A 16,265-nucleotide genomic window follows, 5' to 3' on the forward strand; every position below is an offset into this window, starting at 1 on the left:
TTCTTTTTCCACTGTTCAAATTGTTTATCACAACGAATATCAACTTCTGCTTCTCTTTCTTCCGGTGTTTTTCTTTTTGTGGGAAGTTTCTTCGATAAATAAGATGGCTGGTTTTGAAAAATCGTTGGATAAGCATCTTTTTTTAAAGCTGGAATAGTTCTAGGAACTACTAATACCGTCCCATCATCACGAACAGCTTTATCTTTTCGAACGATAAATTCTTCTTCGAAATGCTTAATGCATACACTACTGTGTTTGCCAGCTACAAAATCTTTGCGATTAATATTTTTTATCCATTTCTGAGAGAGTACAGGATACGAAGGAAATTTGAAAGTGGACACATGTTCAGTAGTGCTATCGTAATTTGATCGGCATTTAGGTACACTACACTTTCTTGGCATTCTAAAACACACTTTTTCTTATAAATTCGAATTCACAATATAATATTTTACTTTCCGGTAAAATACAAAATTTTTCAGAAGAAAAAACACATGTAAACAATTATCTCACTAGCAATAGTTATACGGCGAAGCAAGCTCAACTTACAAAATTGAAAGCCTAAGATTATGACGTCAGATCATGTGATCATCAGCTTGGAGCAGGCTAGAGCTACTAGAGAGTACTTTATAGTAGCCTTAGAGCAGGCCTGTAGATATCTAGTTGGCCTTGCTAGTGACCCGAATGAGATACCACGCAAAACCCGTTTACACAGTATACTTTAAGGGAAAACTGTAACTGTAACTGCATTATAAATTTAAGCGGGTTTTAGAATTGCAACGGAATGTAATTAATTGCCGTAATTGAAATTTTATGCTGAAAATTATTTCAGTGTTATCATAAAGGCTTTATGAAAACTTGAATAGTATCCTTAGTGAATTTTGTCCGTTATGACTTCGTATTCAGATTCAACGTCTTTAGTGCGCAAATTGGTGTGTCGATTAACCGGAAAACATGAAAATTCTGTGAAATCTGAATATAGAACAGCATTGCAAATATTGAATTGTTCTTTGATAAGTTACACGACTGATGAATTTTCTGTGTGTGAAAACATAAAACAGAAATTTATGCTGGAAGAGAGACCCGAAAATGCGTTGAAATTTCTCGAACTGTATCGTAAACTTCAAGTCAGTTGCGTATTAAAAAACAAAGCCAATGTTCTTAAATTTTTGTATTGCTTGTATGGCTTTGGCAATGATAGAAAAAACGCAGGACTATATGCTTGGAATTTCGAAGAGATTGTCTTAAATCCTGAAATAATATTGAATGCTCGGAATATAATTAATAACCAGATAAACAAACCATACTCGAACGTCAATCAATTAAATTTGATTACTTCAGGTGGGATTAAAAATTCTTTCACGGATCTTCAGTTGTCTAGAAGTAAATTGAATGATAAAAATTATACACATTCTACATCAAGTAAAATTTCTCAAATAGCTGCTATAATTTCAACAAATTGTGAAGATCAAAACCTAGAGTTTCATACAAAGAGAGGAAGTGCCGAAAAAGCACTCACAGTAACAGCAGAGGAATCTAATGTAGGTTCTGTGTGTTTAACTTCATATAATCTAAAACCACTTTTGCGTGATACTTTATTGGGAGTTCTAGGACTGAGAGGAGATGTTATAGTTTGGGAACCTGGAAAGGGAAATTTTAAAGTGGTATTTAATAGTGATATTCCAAATCCAATAAAAAGACTTATATTAAGGTTTCTTAACCTAGGTTGGATGTACTGTCATATAAATGAGTTCTGTAAATCTCAAAGTAATAAAAAATCTGTAGGCCGTATAGCACAAAGTTTTGTTGTAGCTTTGAATGAAAAAATGGTTGATTATCATAAACTAATTTCTGAGTTTGAATCATTTTTAATCCAGGAAGTAAATTTAATTCATTTGTATAATAACACAAATTCATTAACTTTTCATAAACTATCAGTTTGGTTTTTTGAGCCCTGTTTGCAGCTGAAGATTCTAGCTTCTGTTATTGATGCTTGTAAAGGTAAAAAGGGTGGTGCTCTTGCTTCGATTTTATACTCCCATTTGCAACATGGAGATTCTTATGTCAGAGATCTTATTCAAAAGCTATTACAAGTTGTTAGCCGACCATTGTTCAATATGTTGAGTAAATGGATTTTTTGTGGAGAGTTAGAAGATCCATTTGAAGAATTTTTTGTAGCATGTAATATTACAATACCTGATGTTCATCTCTGGCAAGAAAAATATAGCTTGAATAAGGATATGATACCTTCCTTTATAACTACAGTGCAAGCAAGAAAAATACTTTGTACTGGGAAAGCCATTAACTTTTTACAGCATGTTTGTCATGATAAATCGTTTGCTCGAGATGATGAAAGACGCATGAGGGCATTTAATTTGATGCATATTGAATCACTATTTGCACAAGAAAGAGATGGGAATTTTGAAAAAATTCTGGAAAGGAATTATGTGAAAACTAACAAAATAGTTTTACAAGTTTTGAATGATAAATACCACTTAATGGATCATTTACTAGCAATGAGAAATTATTTTTTGCTAGGACAAGGAGATTTCATCAGACATTTGATGGATCTTTTAAATGCAGATTTAGGGAAACCGGTAAAATATGTAGATAATCTCAATCTGTATGGCTTATTAGAGAGTGCTGTAAGGGCAACTAATGCCCAGTTTCATAATCCTGAAGTTTTACAAAGATTAGATGTAAGACTTTTGGATGTTTCTGTAATAGGGGATACTGGATGGGATGTTTTCACTTTGGATTATCATACCGAAGGCCCTATTGGAACTATTTTTACATCTCATTCTATGAATTGTTATCGCAGACTCTTTACAGCATTGTGGAGGGCCAAACGCATGGAATTCATATTGAATAAAATTTCTCAATCTCGATCAAAATATTTAAACTGGCAAATAAAAATTCCTGAGATTTCTCCAGTACTTTATCAGTGCCATGTAAATCTGACTCGTATGGTACATTTTGTTCAGCAAATGGAATATTATATGGCATTTGAAGTTATGGAGTGTTGTTGGGCTGATTTGTTGATGAAAATGTCATCAGCCCAAGACTTGGACCAAGTCATAGCTGCTCATGAAAATTTTCTTGATACCTTGCTAACACGAGCCTTCTTAGATGAAGACTCATTGCCTCTTCGGACCCAGTTAAAGGCTATCTATGACTTAATTGTAGAGTTTGATAAGGTTCAAGCCACATTTTGGAAAAATGTGAAGAATATTGTAAATAAATTAAAAGAATTGGAACAATTAGTAGAAACAAATACAAATAAAGATACATGGGGTATAACTGAACGACATAAAAAAGAATATAATGGCCTTTTGGCTATTTTGCAAACTAAACATATTCCAACTACTAAAGCTGAACTTCAGATTTTGTTTCGGTCATTTGAAGAAATGGTTCAAAAATTTTTGATTATGCTTAATGATCATAATGATTCCAATCTCCGCTTTTTGAGCTTTCGCATGGATTTTAATGAATATTTCAAAAACAAAAATTCTCGTCTTCATACATCTTTAACATTTCAGCATCGTCGGAAATCTTTCAAATTTGGTACATTCTAACCAATTTTTCAATCAAATTTATATTTCTTTGAATTTTACTGAAAGTTATTTCTCCTTCTGCTTTTCTTCTGAAAGCTAAGTGAAAATGTAGTGTTTAAAGATATTATGTTAAACTGCCTTTTTAAATGAGATTATATTATTACTATTATTATTGTATAATATTTAATATTTTTTAATTTTGAAATAAAATGCTCTTATATTTTTACTTCTTATAGGACATTTCAAATGTTTTGATTTTATAAAAAGTTAAAAATTACTATTGAGGAAAATATCAGTACTTCCTAGTTAAAGTGACACTTGTTGCTGAAATTGGCAAACTTAATTGCTGAATTTGTACTATAATTTATAAAATAATAAATTACGATATAATTTGAAATGTTTGCAACTTATTAGCTTAAAATAACTGTCAAGGTTCGTCAGCAAAATTGACAGGCAGTAGATGCTTTAACAAGAAAATACCAAATTATGATATGTAAATGAAAACTCGAAGTTCAATTCAGAATTACTTTTTAGGCATATTGATATGAAAAATTAGGTTTATATTGATTCAGTTGTGTTATTATTATGTATAATCATTATCATTTTTTTCATTGAGTACACGTTTTTTAAACGTTTAAACATCAGTGAAACAATATTTTAATATTATGGAAGCAAAACTTTACTTTCTCTTTTAAGATCAAAATGAAATCAAGTTATTATTAAAATCTAATTAATCTAGTTAATTAAGATCAGAATATCTTAAATTCATTCATAGTTGATAATTGATATTATAAATTATTGTCTCTTGGGTATTTCAGTTTCACATAACTTTGAATCGCATGAATCTTATGATCCAGTTTGAATAAATTTAATATAGAATAAATTAATAAATATATTCACTAATATGCATTGCATTGAACCACATGTCCTTGGGTATGGTCAAAAACTGATTGAAGTAGAAATTAACTTCAAGCAATCAATAATTCATTTTTAGGAATATTAATGTTAACTTTGAACTATAAATTTTGACTTATTAAATTTTATTTTGGCTTTTTGAAATATTTTACTGTTTATGATATAAGGGACTATAAAATCATCAATTAATTCTTTTGAAAATTTAAATATGTGTATTATGGAAATCATAGAACCTTGATTTTATGCAGTGGTGTTAATAATCAAAATATTACTAGTATATAAATGTTAGTTTGAATTTTAAAAATGTATAATTTTCATTTTATCTTTATACAAATTATCTGTGCTTTTTGCATTTTGAAATGTTGAGAGTACTTTCTGATTATCCTCATCACCCCCAAAAAAGTTGAAATCTCGTTGGTGACTAATTTTTCTCAAGGTAATGTGCATTTAAATGATACAGTCAAAAGTCGTTAATTTGGACACCCATAATCTGGAATGATCTATAATCCGGACCTCAAAGCTACAAACTTTCTGCACATGCATTGCGTTGACGCATGCGTGTAAGACCTTTACAGCTGCGAATATGAGTGTGCGCGTGCGCAAAATGTGTTTACGAATGCACGTTTAATGTATAACGGATGGTATAAGCTAAGCTAAAATTATCTAATTCAGTTAATGTTGCAGATTGCGTTGTTCCTTAATCTTCGAATTGGATTCAGCTTATTATTTTTTGCAGACTGTTAGAACAATTTTATAAAAGTAAGCTTGAACTTTTGATTATGTCACATAGAATATCTGATATATATTTACTAATATGTAAAGGATCTAGAAAGTGAAAGTATGTTTTGAAGTCCATTAAACGAAAAGTGGAATTGCTGCAAAAAATGGATAAAGGCATATCCTTTGTTTATCTAAACTTTGTTTATCTTTAACGCCGCGTGGCGTGCAATGAATTGGAAGTTGATATGTCAGCACTATCCTTATCTTCAGGGCAGATGTTTTTATTTTATTTGGCTTATAATTCCTTACTAAATGTAGTATTTCATCTCGATGTACTCCGTCTTTGATATGATTTAAATCAAATTCCTTGTCATTAAAATTCGCTTCCGATAGTGAAGAAAGTGACACAGAGGTTATTGAAAACGAAAAAATTTTAATTGACAAATTAGTCAGTATTCTTGACACAGCAATTATAGGACTTCATCAGCGGAACTTTGTAACTGAACAAGAAATTATGTCTGTTTATAGAATTAAAGAGAAAGTATTATCACATAAAACGAAGCAACTTAGACTACTTACATTGAAAGAAATGTTTAATAAAGTAAACAAATATTAAGCTTTTTTTTCTTGTAAATTTTGATACCCTTTAGATGATAATTGTTCTTTATTTCATAAATTACGGTTTCATATTTTTAATTTTATAATTTCTGCATGCCATCTTACCAGATTTAAACTGATGATCTATAATGCAGAAAAATCGATAATCCGGAATCGCCGAAGTCCCGACGAGTCCGGATTAATGACTTTTGACTGTACTAAGAATTCCATACAAGAGCAGTCAGTAAAATTGGAGAAACGTTAAACATAAGGAATAAAAGTATTTGAGAAATCCTTTTTTCTTTCAACTGGTTAGAGAATTCATCAAAAACACTGGTATTGTACGCTGGCCAAAACAGATATGCTATGTACATACATAGGTTGCCACATGAGGACTCTTTACAGATGTTGTGGGTTATCACATAACTGTTTTGGTGACATACTGCTTTTCTTCGTAAATATTCTTTTGACTTTTTGAGGGGGTGTGGATAATCTCAAAGAACCATCTTTTCTTTCTTTCTTTTTTTTTAAATTGTATAAATTCTCAACTCTGAAAGCTTCATGAAATTTCTTGGTGTACCTTAAGAATTTTTACTTTTCTCGCAAGTAGTATACCATATCTAGAGTTGCAATAAAATTATTGCTTTACCATTTCTATGAAGTACAATGTAACTCTGATGGTGATCATCATTCTCTATCTTATATAATAAGATAATTTATAAAATTCAAATTGTTTCATAGTCTGTTACTTTAGAAAGGCACTTAAAGGCCATTTTCTGTAGCTTGGCTGGTAACCATGGTAAGAACTGTTGTGGAAATTGTTGAGTTCTTTAATTTACTAAAATCCACTAGTTCTTAGTATACCATTATGGTGATACATATTTTTGTGAGGAAAGGACATTATGACCTCAAAGAGCTTTTTTTTTTTTTTTTTTTTTTTTAAGTAACAGACTATAGAAAGGGAAGTAATAAATAAAAGCAGGTTGAAGCAAGGCCGACAATTGCATTTTCTGTATGTATATTAAGTATCAGCTGGCTAACTATTAAGCCTCCATCCCAGTTTGGAAGAACATCCTGGTGATCAGTCTGAGGATCTCTAACTCTTTTTTTTCTTTACCACTAACCTATTGAGAGAACTTTCGATTTGCTATGTATTTGGAGTGTCTCTTTGTCTCATAGATACTATACACTTACAAACAACTATGCCTTTTCTGTGATTCAAGTCAATCAATATGGCAGTCAGCTTCATTAACCACCATACTGACTAGGTGGCATTAATAAAAAAAGTCAAACTTCATTGGTTGAATATAATAAACATTAAGTGTTTTAGAAGTTCCAAACAAAATTTATAATTTAACCTTTTGGGGGGGGGATTTTTACACATAAGATCTGTTTTTTGTATTTATAAACATTTAACTTGCATTATGTTTGAAAGTGAAATATAAGCTAGTTTTGAAATTTTGATTTATTATTACAATTTTTGCTACTTATTATTGATAAAGCTTTTTTTAGTAATAAAACCATTTATCATGCTTAAGATATATTTTATAAGATAATAAGATTATTATTATTTTATAAGGTAAGCTAGATTCTATAACCATTTATATTTTTATTTAAATGATACCGAGAGTTTGAATGGTGTAAAGCCATTATAGCATTCAAGACTCTTATTACTACCATCACTGACAATTGTTTTCTCCAAGAGAGCCTCTTCCCCAGAAAACCAAAATTCTTTGGAACCATGTATGTTCATCTTAAAAATTACTGTATCCTTTTAGGGAATAATTTTGCATTTTGAATGAAAAGTATTTAGATGAATACTCATTAATGGTATTTATTCATTAAGTTGACATACTGGTAATTATTCTGATTTAGCAGAATTTTATAAATTTCAGTTCTTACACATTATCCTAACTATGGAAGTTATAGTGCTGTAGACTGTTGATTTAACTTTGGCCCTGATAGGTAAGTTTTAATGGAGGTTAAATCAGTAACTCTATTTGGTTTCTAATATGAGAGCATCTGTTCTTAAAAACACAAGAAAGCAAAATGTAACTATAAACAGAAATAATTAATAACAGATGTAATTTAATCACAGATTGCCACTGTTTTTTTATTTCAGCTAATTATCATGCTATTTCCATTTTCACACTTTTGCAGTGATACATTAACATCTTCGCACTTTTGACAGCAGTTAAAAAAAATTAAGCATTTTTTTTTTTTTTTTTTCTTTATAAAGCACTTAAATTTTAGTCCAATGACTTCTGAAAGGGAAACTAAAAGGTTTGCTGGAAATCCTTTACACTGTGAAACAAGCATCGCTGTCAAACTGCCAGTCAGCATTTCTGGGTACGAGCTTTTAATATTGCACGAATGATTTTAACTGCATTATAATATAAAAATATCTAAATATTTTTTCAGTCAGTAACATTCAGGTAACAAAAGATGTTATAGGATGGTCTTGGTCAGTGTGATATTTTATGTACACAAATTATTCTTTGAAATAATTGCACAAAAATACTTACATATTAACACATTCGCAGCCAAAGCTGTTATAGTGTGTTCATTCACAAGTGCCAAGATCTTACATTTTTCTGCTTTTAAATTATTTTAAATTCAGGTATAATTATGTTTAGCAGTAAGAATGAGTGTACTCATAATTGCATTTGAAAACATATTTCTGCTGCCTGTGACAACTATGAGATAACTTAGAACTAGATAAACAATATTCGACCATTCTGTGCATTCACACACCCGTACACGTGCAATACGATTTTCCATTAATCTTGCATGTTTCACTGAACAAGAACTTGAGCAGTCCATATATTACTTTCCCAAGTGAATTCCCCACCTCCCAAAAAATGGGTTTTGGGCTCTAAACATTCAGTTATCGTATCTATGTTTTTAGAAGTAAATAATCCATTTCAGTACACCAAGTGTATTATTTAGTCCCCTCCTTTACACCAAAGACCTAAATACTGCATGCCTTTGCTAAAGCAGTACTCGTACTCTGTGATTTTAAGTAAAGTGATCAATAATGAACTATCTCACAGTTGGCAAGTACACTCAGTTTTCCTACTATGAGCATTCTTGTAGATGGCAGTGCATGTGTTAAACATGCAAAATCCATATATATTTTAAACATATGTGTGTTTGGTAGAAAAACTGGACAAATGATGATTAAGATAAGATATTTAATTATTTAAAATTTTTACTTTAATACTTAAAATCAAGGTTCTAGTGTAGAAAAGGATGCCTTTTGATTTGGCTCCAAATACTGACGCCGTTACTGATTTTCTGGTAACCCAGAATCAACTCTGTTTTCCCAATGTAATGGCAGCCATTACTTTTTAACATGCTAGTGTTTTTCTCAAGTTTAATCTGATTGAAACTTTTTAGATTAGTGATTGAGGGGTATGTGAGGTGTAGTATATATATCATGTACTACAAATCACATATTTTGAATACTTAGAATTTTAATTGCCATCTATTGACCTTTGGTTTTTATTAGCTGGCTGACAAATACTTGTTTTTTTCACTATTATTTAGAGCGAAATGATTATAACTGATTGCTATATGAATGAAGGTTTGATTAGTTCTTGCTACGAATGTCAAGTTTGTACGAAAGATATACACATCTGGTCAAGCTTAAGTATCAATCGAACGGCTATGAGTGGGTTTGTCGAGAGAAAGGTGCTTAAACCAACACCGTTGAGTGCATGTGGAGTTACATTAAGAACGAGCTTTGGCACATGGGGTTTTGTGCATTCGTCAGATGACATTTATATTCCTACTTTGCGGAGTTTATGTGGCTGTTCAGGAGAAGGATGATCAATTCCAGGACTACATGATTTGCATTATGTATGTGCTGCAGTCATTCGATACTGACTATGATATGTAGCCACACATGAGACGAGTGCTTTGTTGTTTTTGTAACATATGGCTTTATTTTGAGTGACAGCCATCTTAGAAACATTAATTTTTGGCATCATAAAGATCACTAAAAATATCAAGAGGCACCCTATTCTAAACTTTTACCAAAATCAAAATCTGTCTTTTGTGTATATAATTCTCATTATTAATAGAAGTGTGGTGAAATGTTTCTAGGCTCTTCTTATGCAGATCTTGCATGTTTTCTCATAATCAAATAAACTAATCCAAAACCTACTTAACAGTATACTATAACAAACAAAACTGTCTAACCAGCATTTTTACACTACTTTGAAATCAATGGCATTATTCCAGTTCTCTTGCAAGTATTATTCTATAATGTCATTTAGAAATCCATTTCATCAATTTCTTTCTTATTCTTCCATTATATACAGTGTTTTTTTATTGTTAAATTTATGTAACCAATCATTTTCCAGATTAAATTGTTTAATAATACTGGTAAATTGCTGATACACTAGAGTTTCGCAAACTCGACTCCTGATATCTCGACATTCCATATAACTCGATAACTTTTTAGGAAAACTTTTAAGATAGCTCTAGGCCAAACAGAGCAAATATTGCATACAGTATATATTATTTATGCGTATGTCTTTCCTGTTCTGTTCAAAGATTCAAGTGTTCTTTTTCGGCAATTTTTGCCATTTTTTCATTGTGCCATTAATTATTGGAACTGCCTAACAAATTTCAAGATATGTTGCAATACTTAGCAATGCTGTTTGCTTCTTTCAACGATATGAAGAAAGTCAGGTAGCAGCTGGCTCACATTCTTTCTATTGTTGCGAAAGGTTAGGAGACTTGTCTGAAGTTTTGTGACTGCATCTTATTGCAAACTAAACTCCCACCAGTTCATTGTGGGTATTGTTTCTCAGTTCACATCCAGGTGTATAAGTATCAACATAACATATTTTTGAGAACTTTTGATATTCTGTGAAGTGAAAATGTCGTTCAAAAAGCAAAGAAAACAAACTAACATAACAATGAAAATGAAACTAGATGCCTTAAAGAGACTGGACAAAGGGGAAAGTAAACAAAATTATGATGGATTTAGATGTTGGATGGACTACTTTGATAGGAAGAAAAAAAAAAAAAAAAAAAAAGAGGTCCAAAATCGATTCTTGGTATGTGAAAAGAGCAAGTACAGAAGTTTAAAGGAAAGAAAAAGTATTGAAAGGTGGTAAATACGAAAAGGTGAGAGGCGCTCTATTTGTGGTTCGGGCAGGAAAGAGTAAAGGGGACACTCATTTCAGGACCAATTTTACAAGAAAAAGCCCTAAAATTTGATGATGAATTTCAAGAAGAGCCTGGATTTACAGTGTTGGCTGGCTCGACAGATGGAAAAAGCGGTATGCGATCAGGCAGTTAAACATTTGTGAGGAAAAGCTATCTGCTATCTTGGAAAATGCTGCAATATTCAAGGATAATTTTCACTAATTGAAAAGGAGGGTATATCTGGAGATCAAATTTATAATTGTGATGAGATTGGTCTGAATTTTCAAATGCTACCTTTAAAAACGCTGGCATCCAGGGAAGCAAAATCGGCACCTGGCTACAAAAGAAGCAAGGCGAGAGTCACAAATGTGGCATGCAACAATGCACAGGCAGCCATAAGCTCAAACTAATGCTTATATGCACATAAAAAAATCCTCGGGCATTTAAAAATAGAAAAATGTACACTAATGGAGCCGAAATCAACTATGCTCTTCCTGTTTGGTACCAGAATCACTCCAATGTATGGATGAATGGAGCAATATTTAAAGATTGGTTTCATCAGTAGTTCGTTCCATTGGTGGAAAAGTTTTCAAAATTTAAAAAAAAAAAATCTACCAAGGAAGGCGATTCACAATCTAGACAATGCCTTATTCCATCCTGATTCAGAACAGTTATGAGATGAAGATATAAGAGCCATATTTCTCCCTCCTAATATAACTTCAGTGTGTCAGCTGATGAATCAGGGCATTTTAGAAGCATTGAAGAAAAAATAGAGATGTAAACTTCTTTCATCTTTTGTTCTAGCCATGGAGGAAGGATGTGATATGATCAAGAAACTGAAGAAAATAGATATGTTGGATGGATAGCTAATTCTTGGAAAGAAATTGAGCAGATAAGCTTCATTCGTTTCTGGACGAATTTCACGAAAGCAGAGATGAGACAGAAAATTGTGAAGTAGTTGACTTACTTTAGAAAATTTCAGGATGCGAAGAAGTTACTGATGGTGGTGTTGAAGACTGGATGGGACGAGATGAAAATTGTGAAATTTTAGGACATGCAGAAATAGTTGCACTGGTGAAGACAGTGTGGATAAAAATGAAGATGAATCAGAAAATGAAGAGATTGAAGACAACGGCAAAAACTAAAATGATGACCCATAGTGAAGGACTGCTTCGTTACATGGAGGAGCAAGGTGCATCTGGTATGGACATTTTGTTCCTCCGTCGCCTACAAGATGAAGCTGCATGACGATGGAATGAGTGTGAGAGACAATCTACCATCACATGATATTTTTCTATCAAGAACTACTAATTATTTTTCATTTTTGTATGTAAGCTTTTTTACTAAATTATCTTAGGGTATTTGTTCTTTTTATGACTCAAAACATAAAAAATTTATGAAATTTACTTTTTTGACATAAAAAAAATCAACATTAATTTAATTGTATGCTGTACTTTTCCATGTCCTATATTGTGCTACAAATGTAGAGTAATTCACAGTTAAATATTAAGAGTTCTGAAAATCCAACCTCTTATTCCATAGAACTCTACAGTCTGTCAGTCCACATTATGTCGAGTTTGCAGGACTCTACTGTAGTATTCTTCTGTTAATTATAAAATATTTCTCTTTTCTGTGTTTTTTAAATGCTGTTGGATTAATAGTGCACATCATCCCCAGTATTACTGTAGTAAACTGGGAGTTGACTTCACTTTTCCTTTTATGTTTATGGATTTATTTTTTTATATTTATTCTTAACTGTTTAAAAATATGTATTTTTTATATTCTTATACACATATCATTATATTTATATTTTTTATCCTTTTCTGATCATTATTTTTGTGTGTATTACTACTTTATTCTTTATTAACAGAGGTATGTCTTATGATATGAATAATTCATGATAGAAATTCTTGGTCAGATATATTAGGCCATTATGTAAGTAATGCATATTTTTGGATTAAGATTTAAAATAGGTATTGTTCTGTTATCAGGACCGGATTCAGATACCACGAAAAGCTGACAATCTGGCAAAAAATTCAAAGCATAAAAATAATCGCCAAAATATTTAAATTACAAAAAATACGATAGGGTTCAGCTAAAGAAAAATCCAAGGGAAAAAATAACAATATATATTTGTAAAATTAGAAATTTTTAATGTCAATTAAACAACTTGCCAAAAAAATCATTTTATGATGTTTCGTTCACTTTTTTCTGACTGAATAATTCCTTGTTCCTGAAGAAATTGTATGGAAGGTATTTCATCATTAGGCAAGTCCAAATTTTCAAATCCATGGTAAATACAATAATAATAAAAACACAAGTGACCATTACATCTTTGGAATTTGCATTCTTGCTCCCAATTTTGAAAAGACATTCTTTTACTTTTTCTTAAAAAAGTTAAACATTGTAACGACTTAAGAAGTAAACATTGGTGACTTCATATGAACTAATTTCTTGGCGAGTTTAGCAAAACATTAGGTGACGACTCCGGTCCTGATAACAGAACAGTACCTTAAAATAATTATAAAAATAATAAAGAAAAATAGTTTTAATCCAAATGTAATTTGTTTCCATCTTTCTTTTTACTCTGCAAGTTCTTTTATCTTAAGAATAAGCTGAGCTCTCTCTGCATATCATAATACAAACTAAAAATTTTCCATTAAAGTGGTTTTCCTATGCGCATACTAAGTAATAATGCCAGATCAGTAAAAACAATTGATATGTCATGGTTTTCCATTTCAACTGCATCCATTTTTGTAATTTATTTCATGTTGTGTAGGTAATTTATATATATAAAAAAATCTATGTAATTCTATATAGTGTTGAGATTTAGTTGGTTTTATCACTACTTAGCTGTTATATTGCTTATATAGCTTGATAATATAATAGCAGCACAGAAAATGTAAAAGTATTCATGGTTATGTAAATAAATATATCTGTTTTTATTAATTTTGCGCTGAAGTAGATTAGTTTTTATTCTTAAAAATAAACAATGTGTTTCATCATCATCATCATTATTATTGTTATTTACAATATTATTGCATCAATTTTTTATATTAGTATAGTGCTAAACTTTATCAGTTTTTATTTTGTGAATATATATGTGGCGTTCCGACAGATACTTCAACTTCTATTCATGAGATGGCGCCACGTGTAAAATCCAGTTCTTAATCGGAGCAGCAAAGCGACGTCATTACTCACTCAGACTTCTCGTCGGACAAGTGTACGCGACGCTAGCACGAATTGTGTTCCGAGCTCTGTGTTGATCTCTGCAATGTAATTTAAATTGTAATTTAGTACTTAATATATTCTTTTGTTATAGGAGATTGTCTACTCTTATTTTCTTTAATTATATCATGCATTAAGCACACACGACCACCAAAAGTGGTGACCTTTTGACTGAGCACGCTACTGACAACGGATTTTCAACGACCCTAAGCCACGTGCATCCAAGGCATTCTGAAGAACTGAGTAAAAATAACAACAGATATGGACATTAAACGTATGCTACAACGTACCCCTTCAATTATTTCTAGAAGTATTGATATATATTGCTTGTGTTTTTTCAAAGTCGTGCATGGTCAAGTCGAGTTTTGACGGTCGTACATGTAAGACGTACATCTGCTCGCTCCTGATTTTGTGATATTGGAACTCTTCTTTTATTATACCTGATCAGAGTGCATGCCACTGTAACAGTAGGCCGGCATTGCAATAGACTCTGATTGCTTTCCCCGTTGCTATATTCTCTGCCATCCGCTCCACCATGGATCGAATGATTGATTTTATTGCCGCTGAGATTACCAACTTAGAATGCGTTGAAGAAGCTGATGGATCTCTCTCATCTAAAGATGCACGAGACCTTAAATTCCTTCGTCGTCTCAAACTTTTCATCGACAGAGAATTGAATGCTGATCGTTCTTCTACTTCTCTTCCCAAACCAAACATAGCTCCTAAGGTTAATGACAACGATTCTTCAATAATTGGAATCAACAAAACTAATGCCAGACGAGCCAGCAGCCCTGCGCGCTCAGATGAAGAGCAATCGGAAAAATATAAAGCATTGGATGAAGACAGCTCCAATACGGACTCAGGTCCTAAAGGAGATATTACTAGAAGAGCAAGAAAACCCTCTCGAAAGCCTACCCTGACGAATTCCTCTGATTCGACAGCTGAGCCGACCACGGAAACAACTTCTGATAATATGGATACAGCCCCAGAAGTACAGGTCGCAGATCCGGCTACCGAAACACCAAAAAATAACGTCATGGACACTTCTCCCAGTCCGCAACCAATGCTGACGCTACCATCGACCAATCCTAACACGAGCTCAAGAAAACCACCGCCTATCATGGTTAAAGATGAAAGATTCAAATTTTCAGAAGTTAAAGCACTCCTCATCGGTTATAATCTGCAGGCTGAAAAGGATTACTTTGGTCAATTAATTCAGAGTGGATTTAAAATCCAATCCAAATCCCCTGCGCTTTATAAACAAATCATACAGGTCTTCAAAGACAAAGGTATTCGATATCACTGCTTCGAATTGCCTGAAAACAAATATGTTAAGGCTGTTATTAGACATCTCCCCAATGACACGGACGAAAGCGAAATTGCTGAGTATTTAACTCAAAAAGGTTATAGCATCATCAGAGTGAATCAACTCAAACGAAGGCGAGACGGAAAAGTCATAAATATGCCTCTCTTCTTGATCACCCTGGATCGTAAGGAAAAAAGTAAAAATATCTTCGACGAAGAATTCATCCTAGGAATGAGGATTAAAGTAGAAAGATACCGAGGTAGAGCTGGACCCCTGCAGTGTTTTCGCTGCCAGGGATTTCACCATGCTCAGACACACTGCCACCATGAACCTCGGTGCGTTAAGTGTGGAGACGCTCATCAATCGTTTTTATGTAAAAAAGACAAGAATACTCCCCCTACGTGTGCGAATTGTAAGATGACTGGACACACTGCGAACTTTCGTGGTTGTGAAAAGTTTCCAAAGCCTAAAGCTCAGGTTCAGCCATCATTTTATGCAGATCGAGTAATTAGTAACAAATCCTACTCGCAAGCCTTAGCCAGTGGACTTGCCCCTGAAGCGGTAAGCGAAGCTAAAACCATTCTACATGAACTTAAAAGCTTTGTCGCAATTATTCAAAATTCTGGACTTCCCCTGCTCTTCAAGCAACTAACCCAAGAAAAAAACGCTCTACCTCAAGAAAATGTGATCTCAGATAATGGGCCAACACACTAATAAGGCAAATTTAATCCGCTTCATGGTGTGGAATTCAAATAGTCTCCGCAATAAAATCTCAGAACTGCAAGAAT

The 16,265-nt window shown here is 32.5% G+C and overlaps 1 protein-coding gene across 1 annotated transcript; it reads left to right on the forward strand.

Annotated features, from left to right (window-relative positions):
- Nucleotides 1–684: 684 nt before the first annotated feature.
- LOC118196069 (gamma-tubulin complex component 3 homolog) lies at nt 685–14,267 on the forward strand. The gene has a single exon (XM_085823390.1). The coding sequence runs from the start codon at nt 888–890 to the stop codon at nt 3,570–3,572; it is 2,685 nt and encodes an 894-aa protein (XP_085679516.1). The 5' UTR covers nt 685–887; the 3' UTR covers nt 3,573–14,267.
- Nucleotides 14,268–16,265: the final 1,998 nt, after the last annotated feature.

This window comes from Stegodyphus dumicola, chromosome 9, assembly GCF_044657685.1.
Source record: "Stegodyphus dumicola isolate Sdum_Otavi_A_Nest chromosome 9, ASM4465768v1".
Lineage (NCBI taxonomy): Eukaryota > Metazoa > Arthropoda > Arachnida > Araneae > Eresidae > Stegodyphus > Stegodyphus dumicola.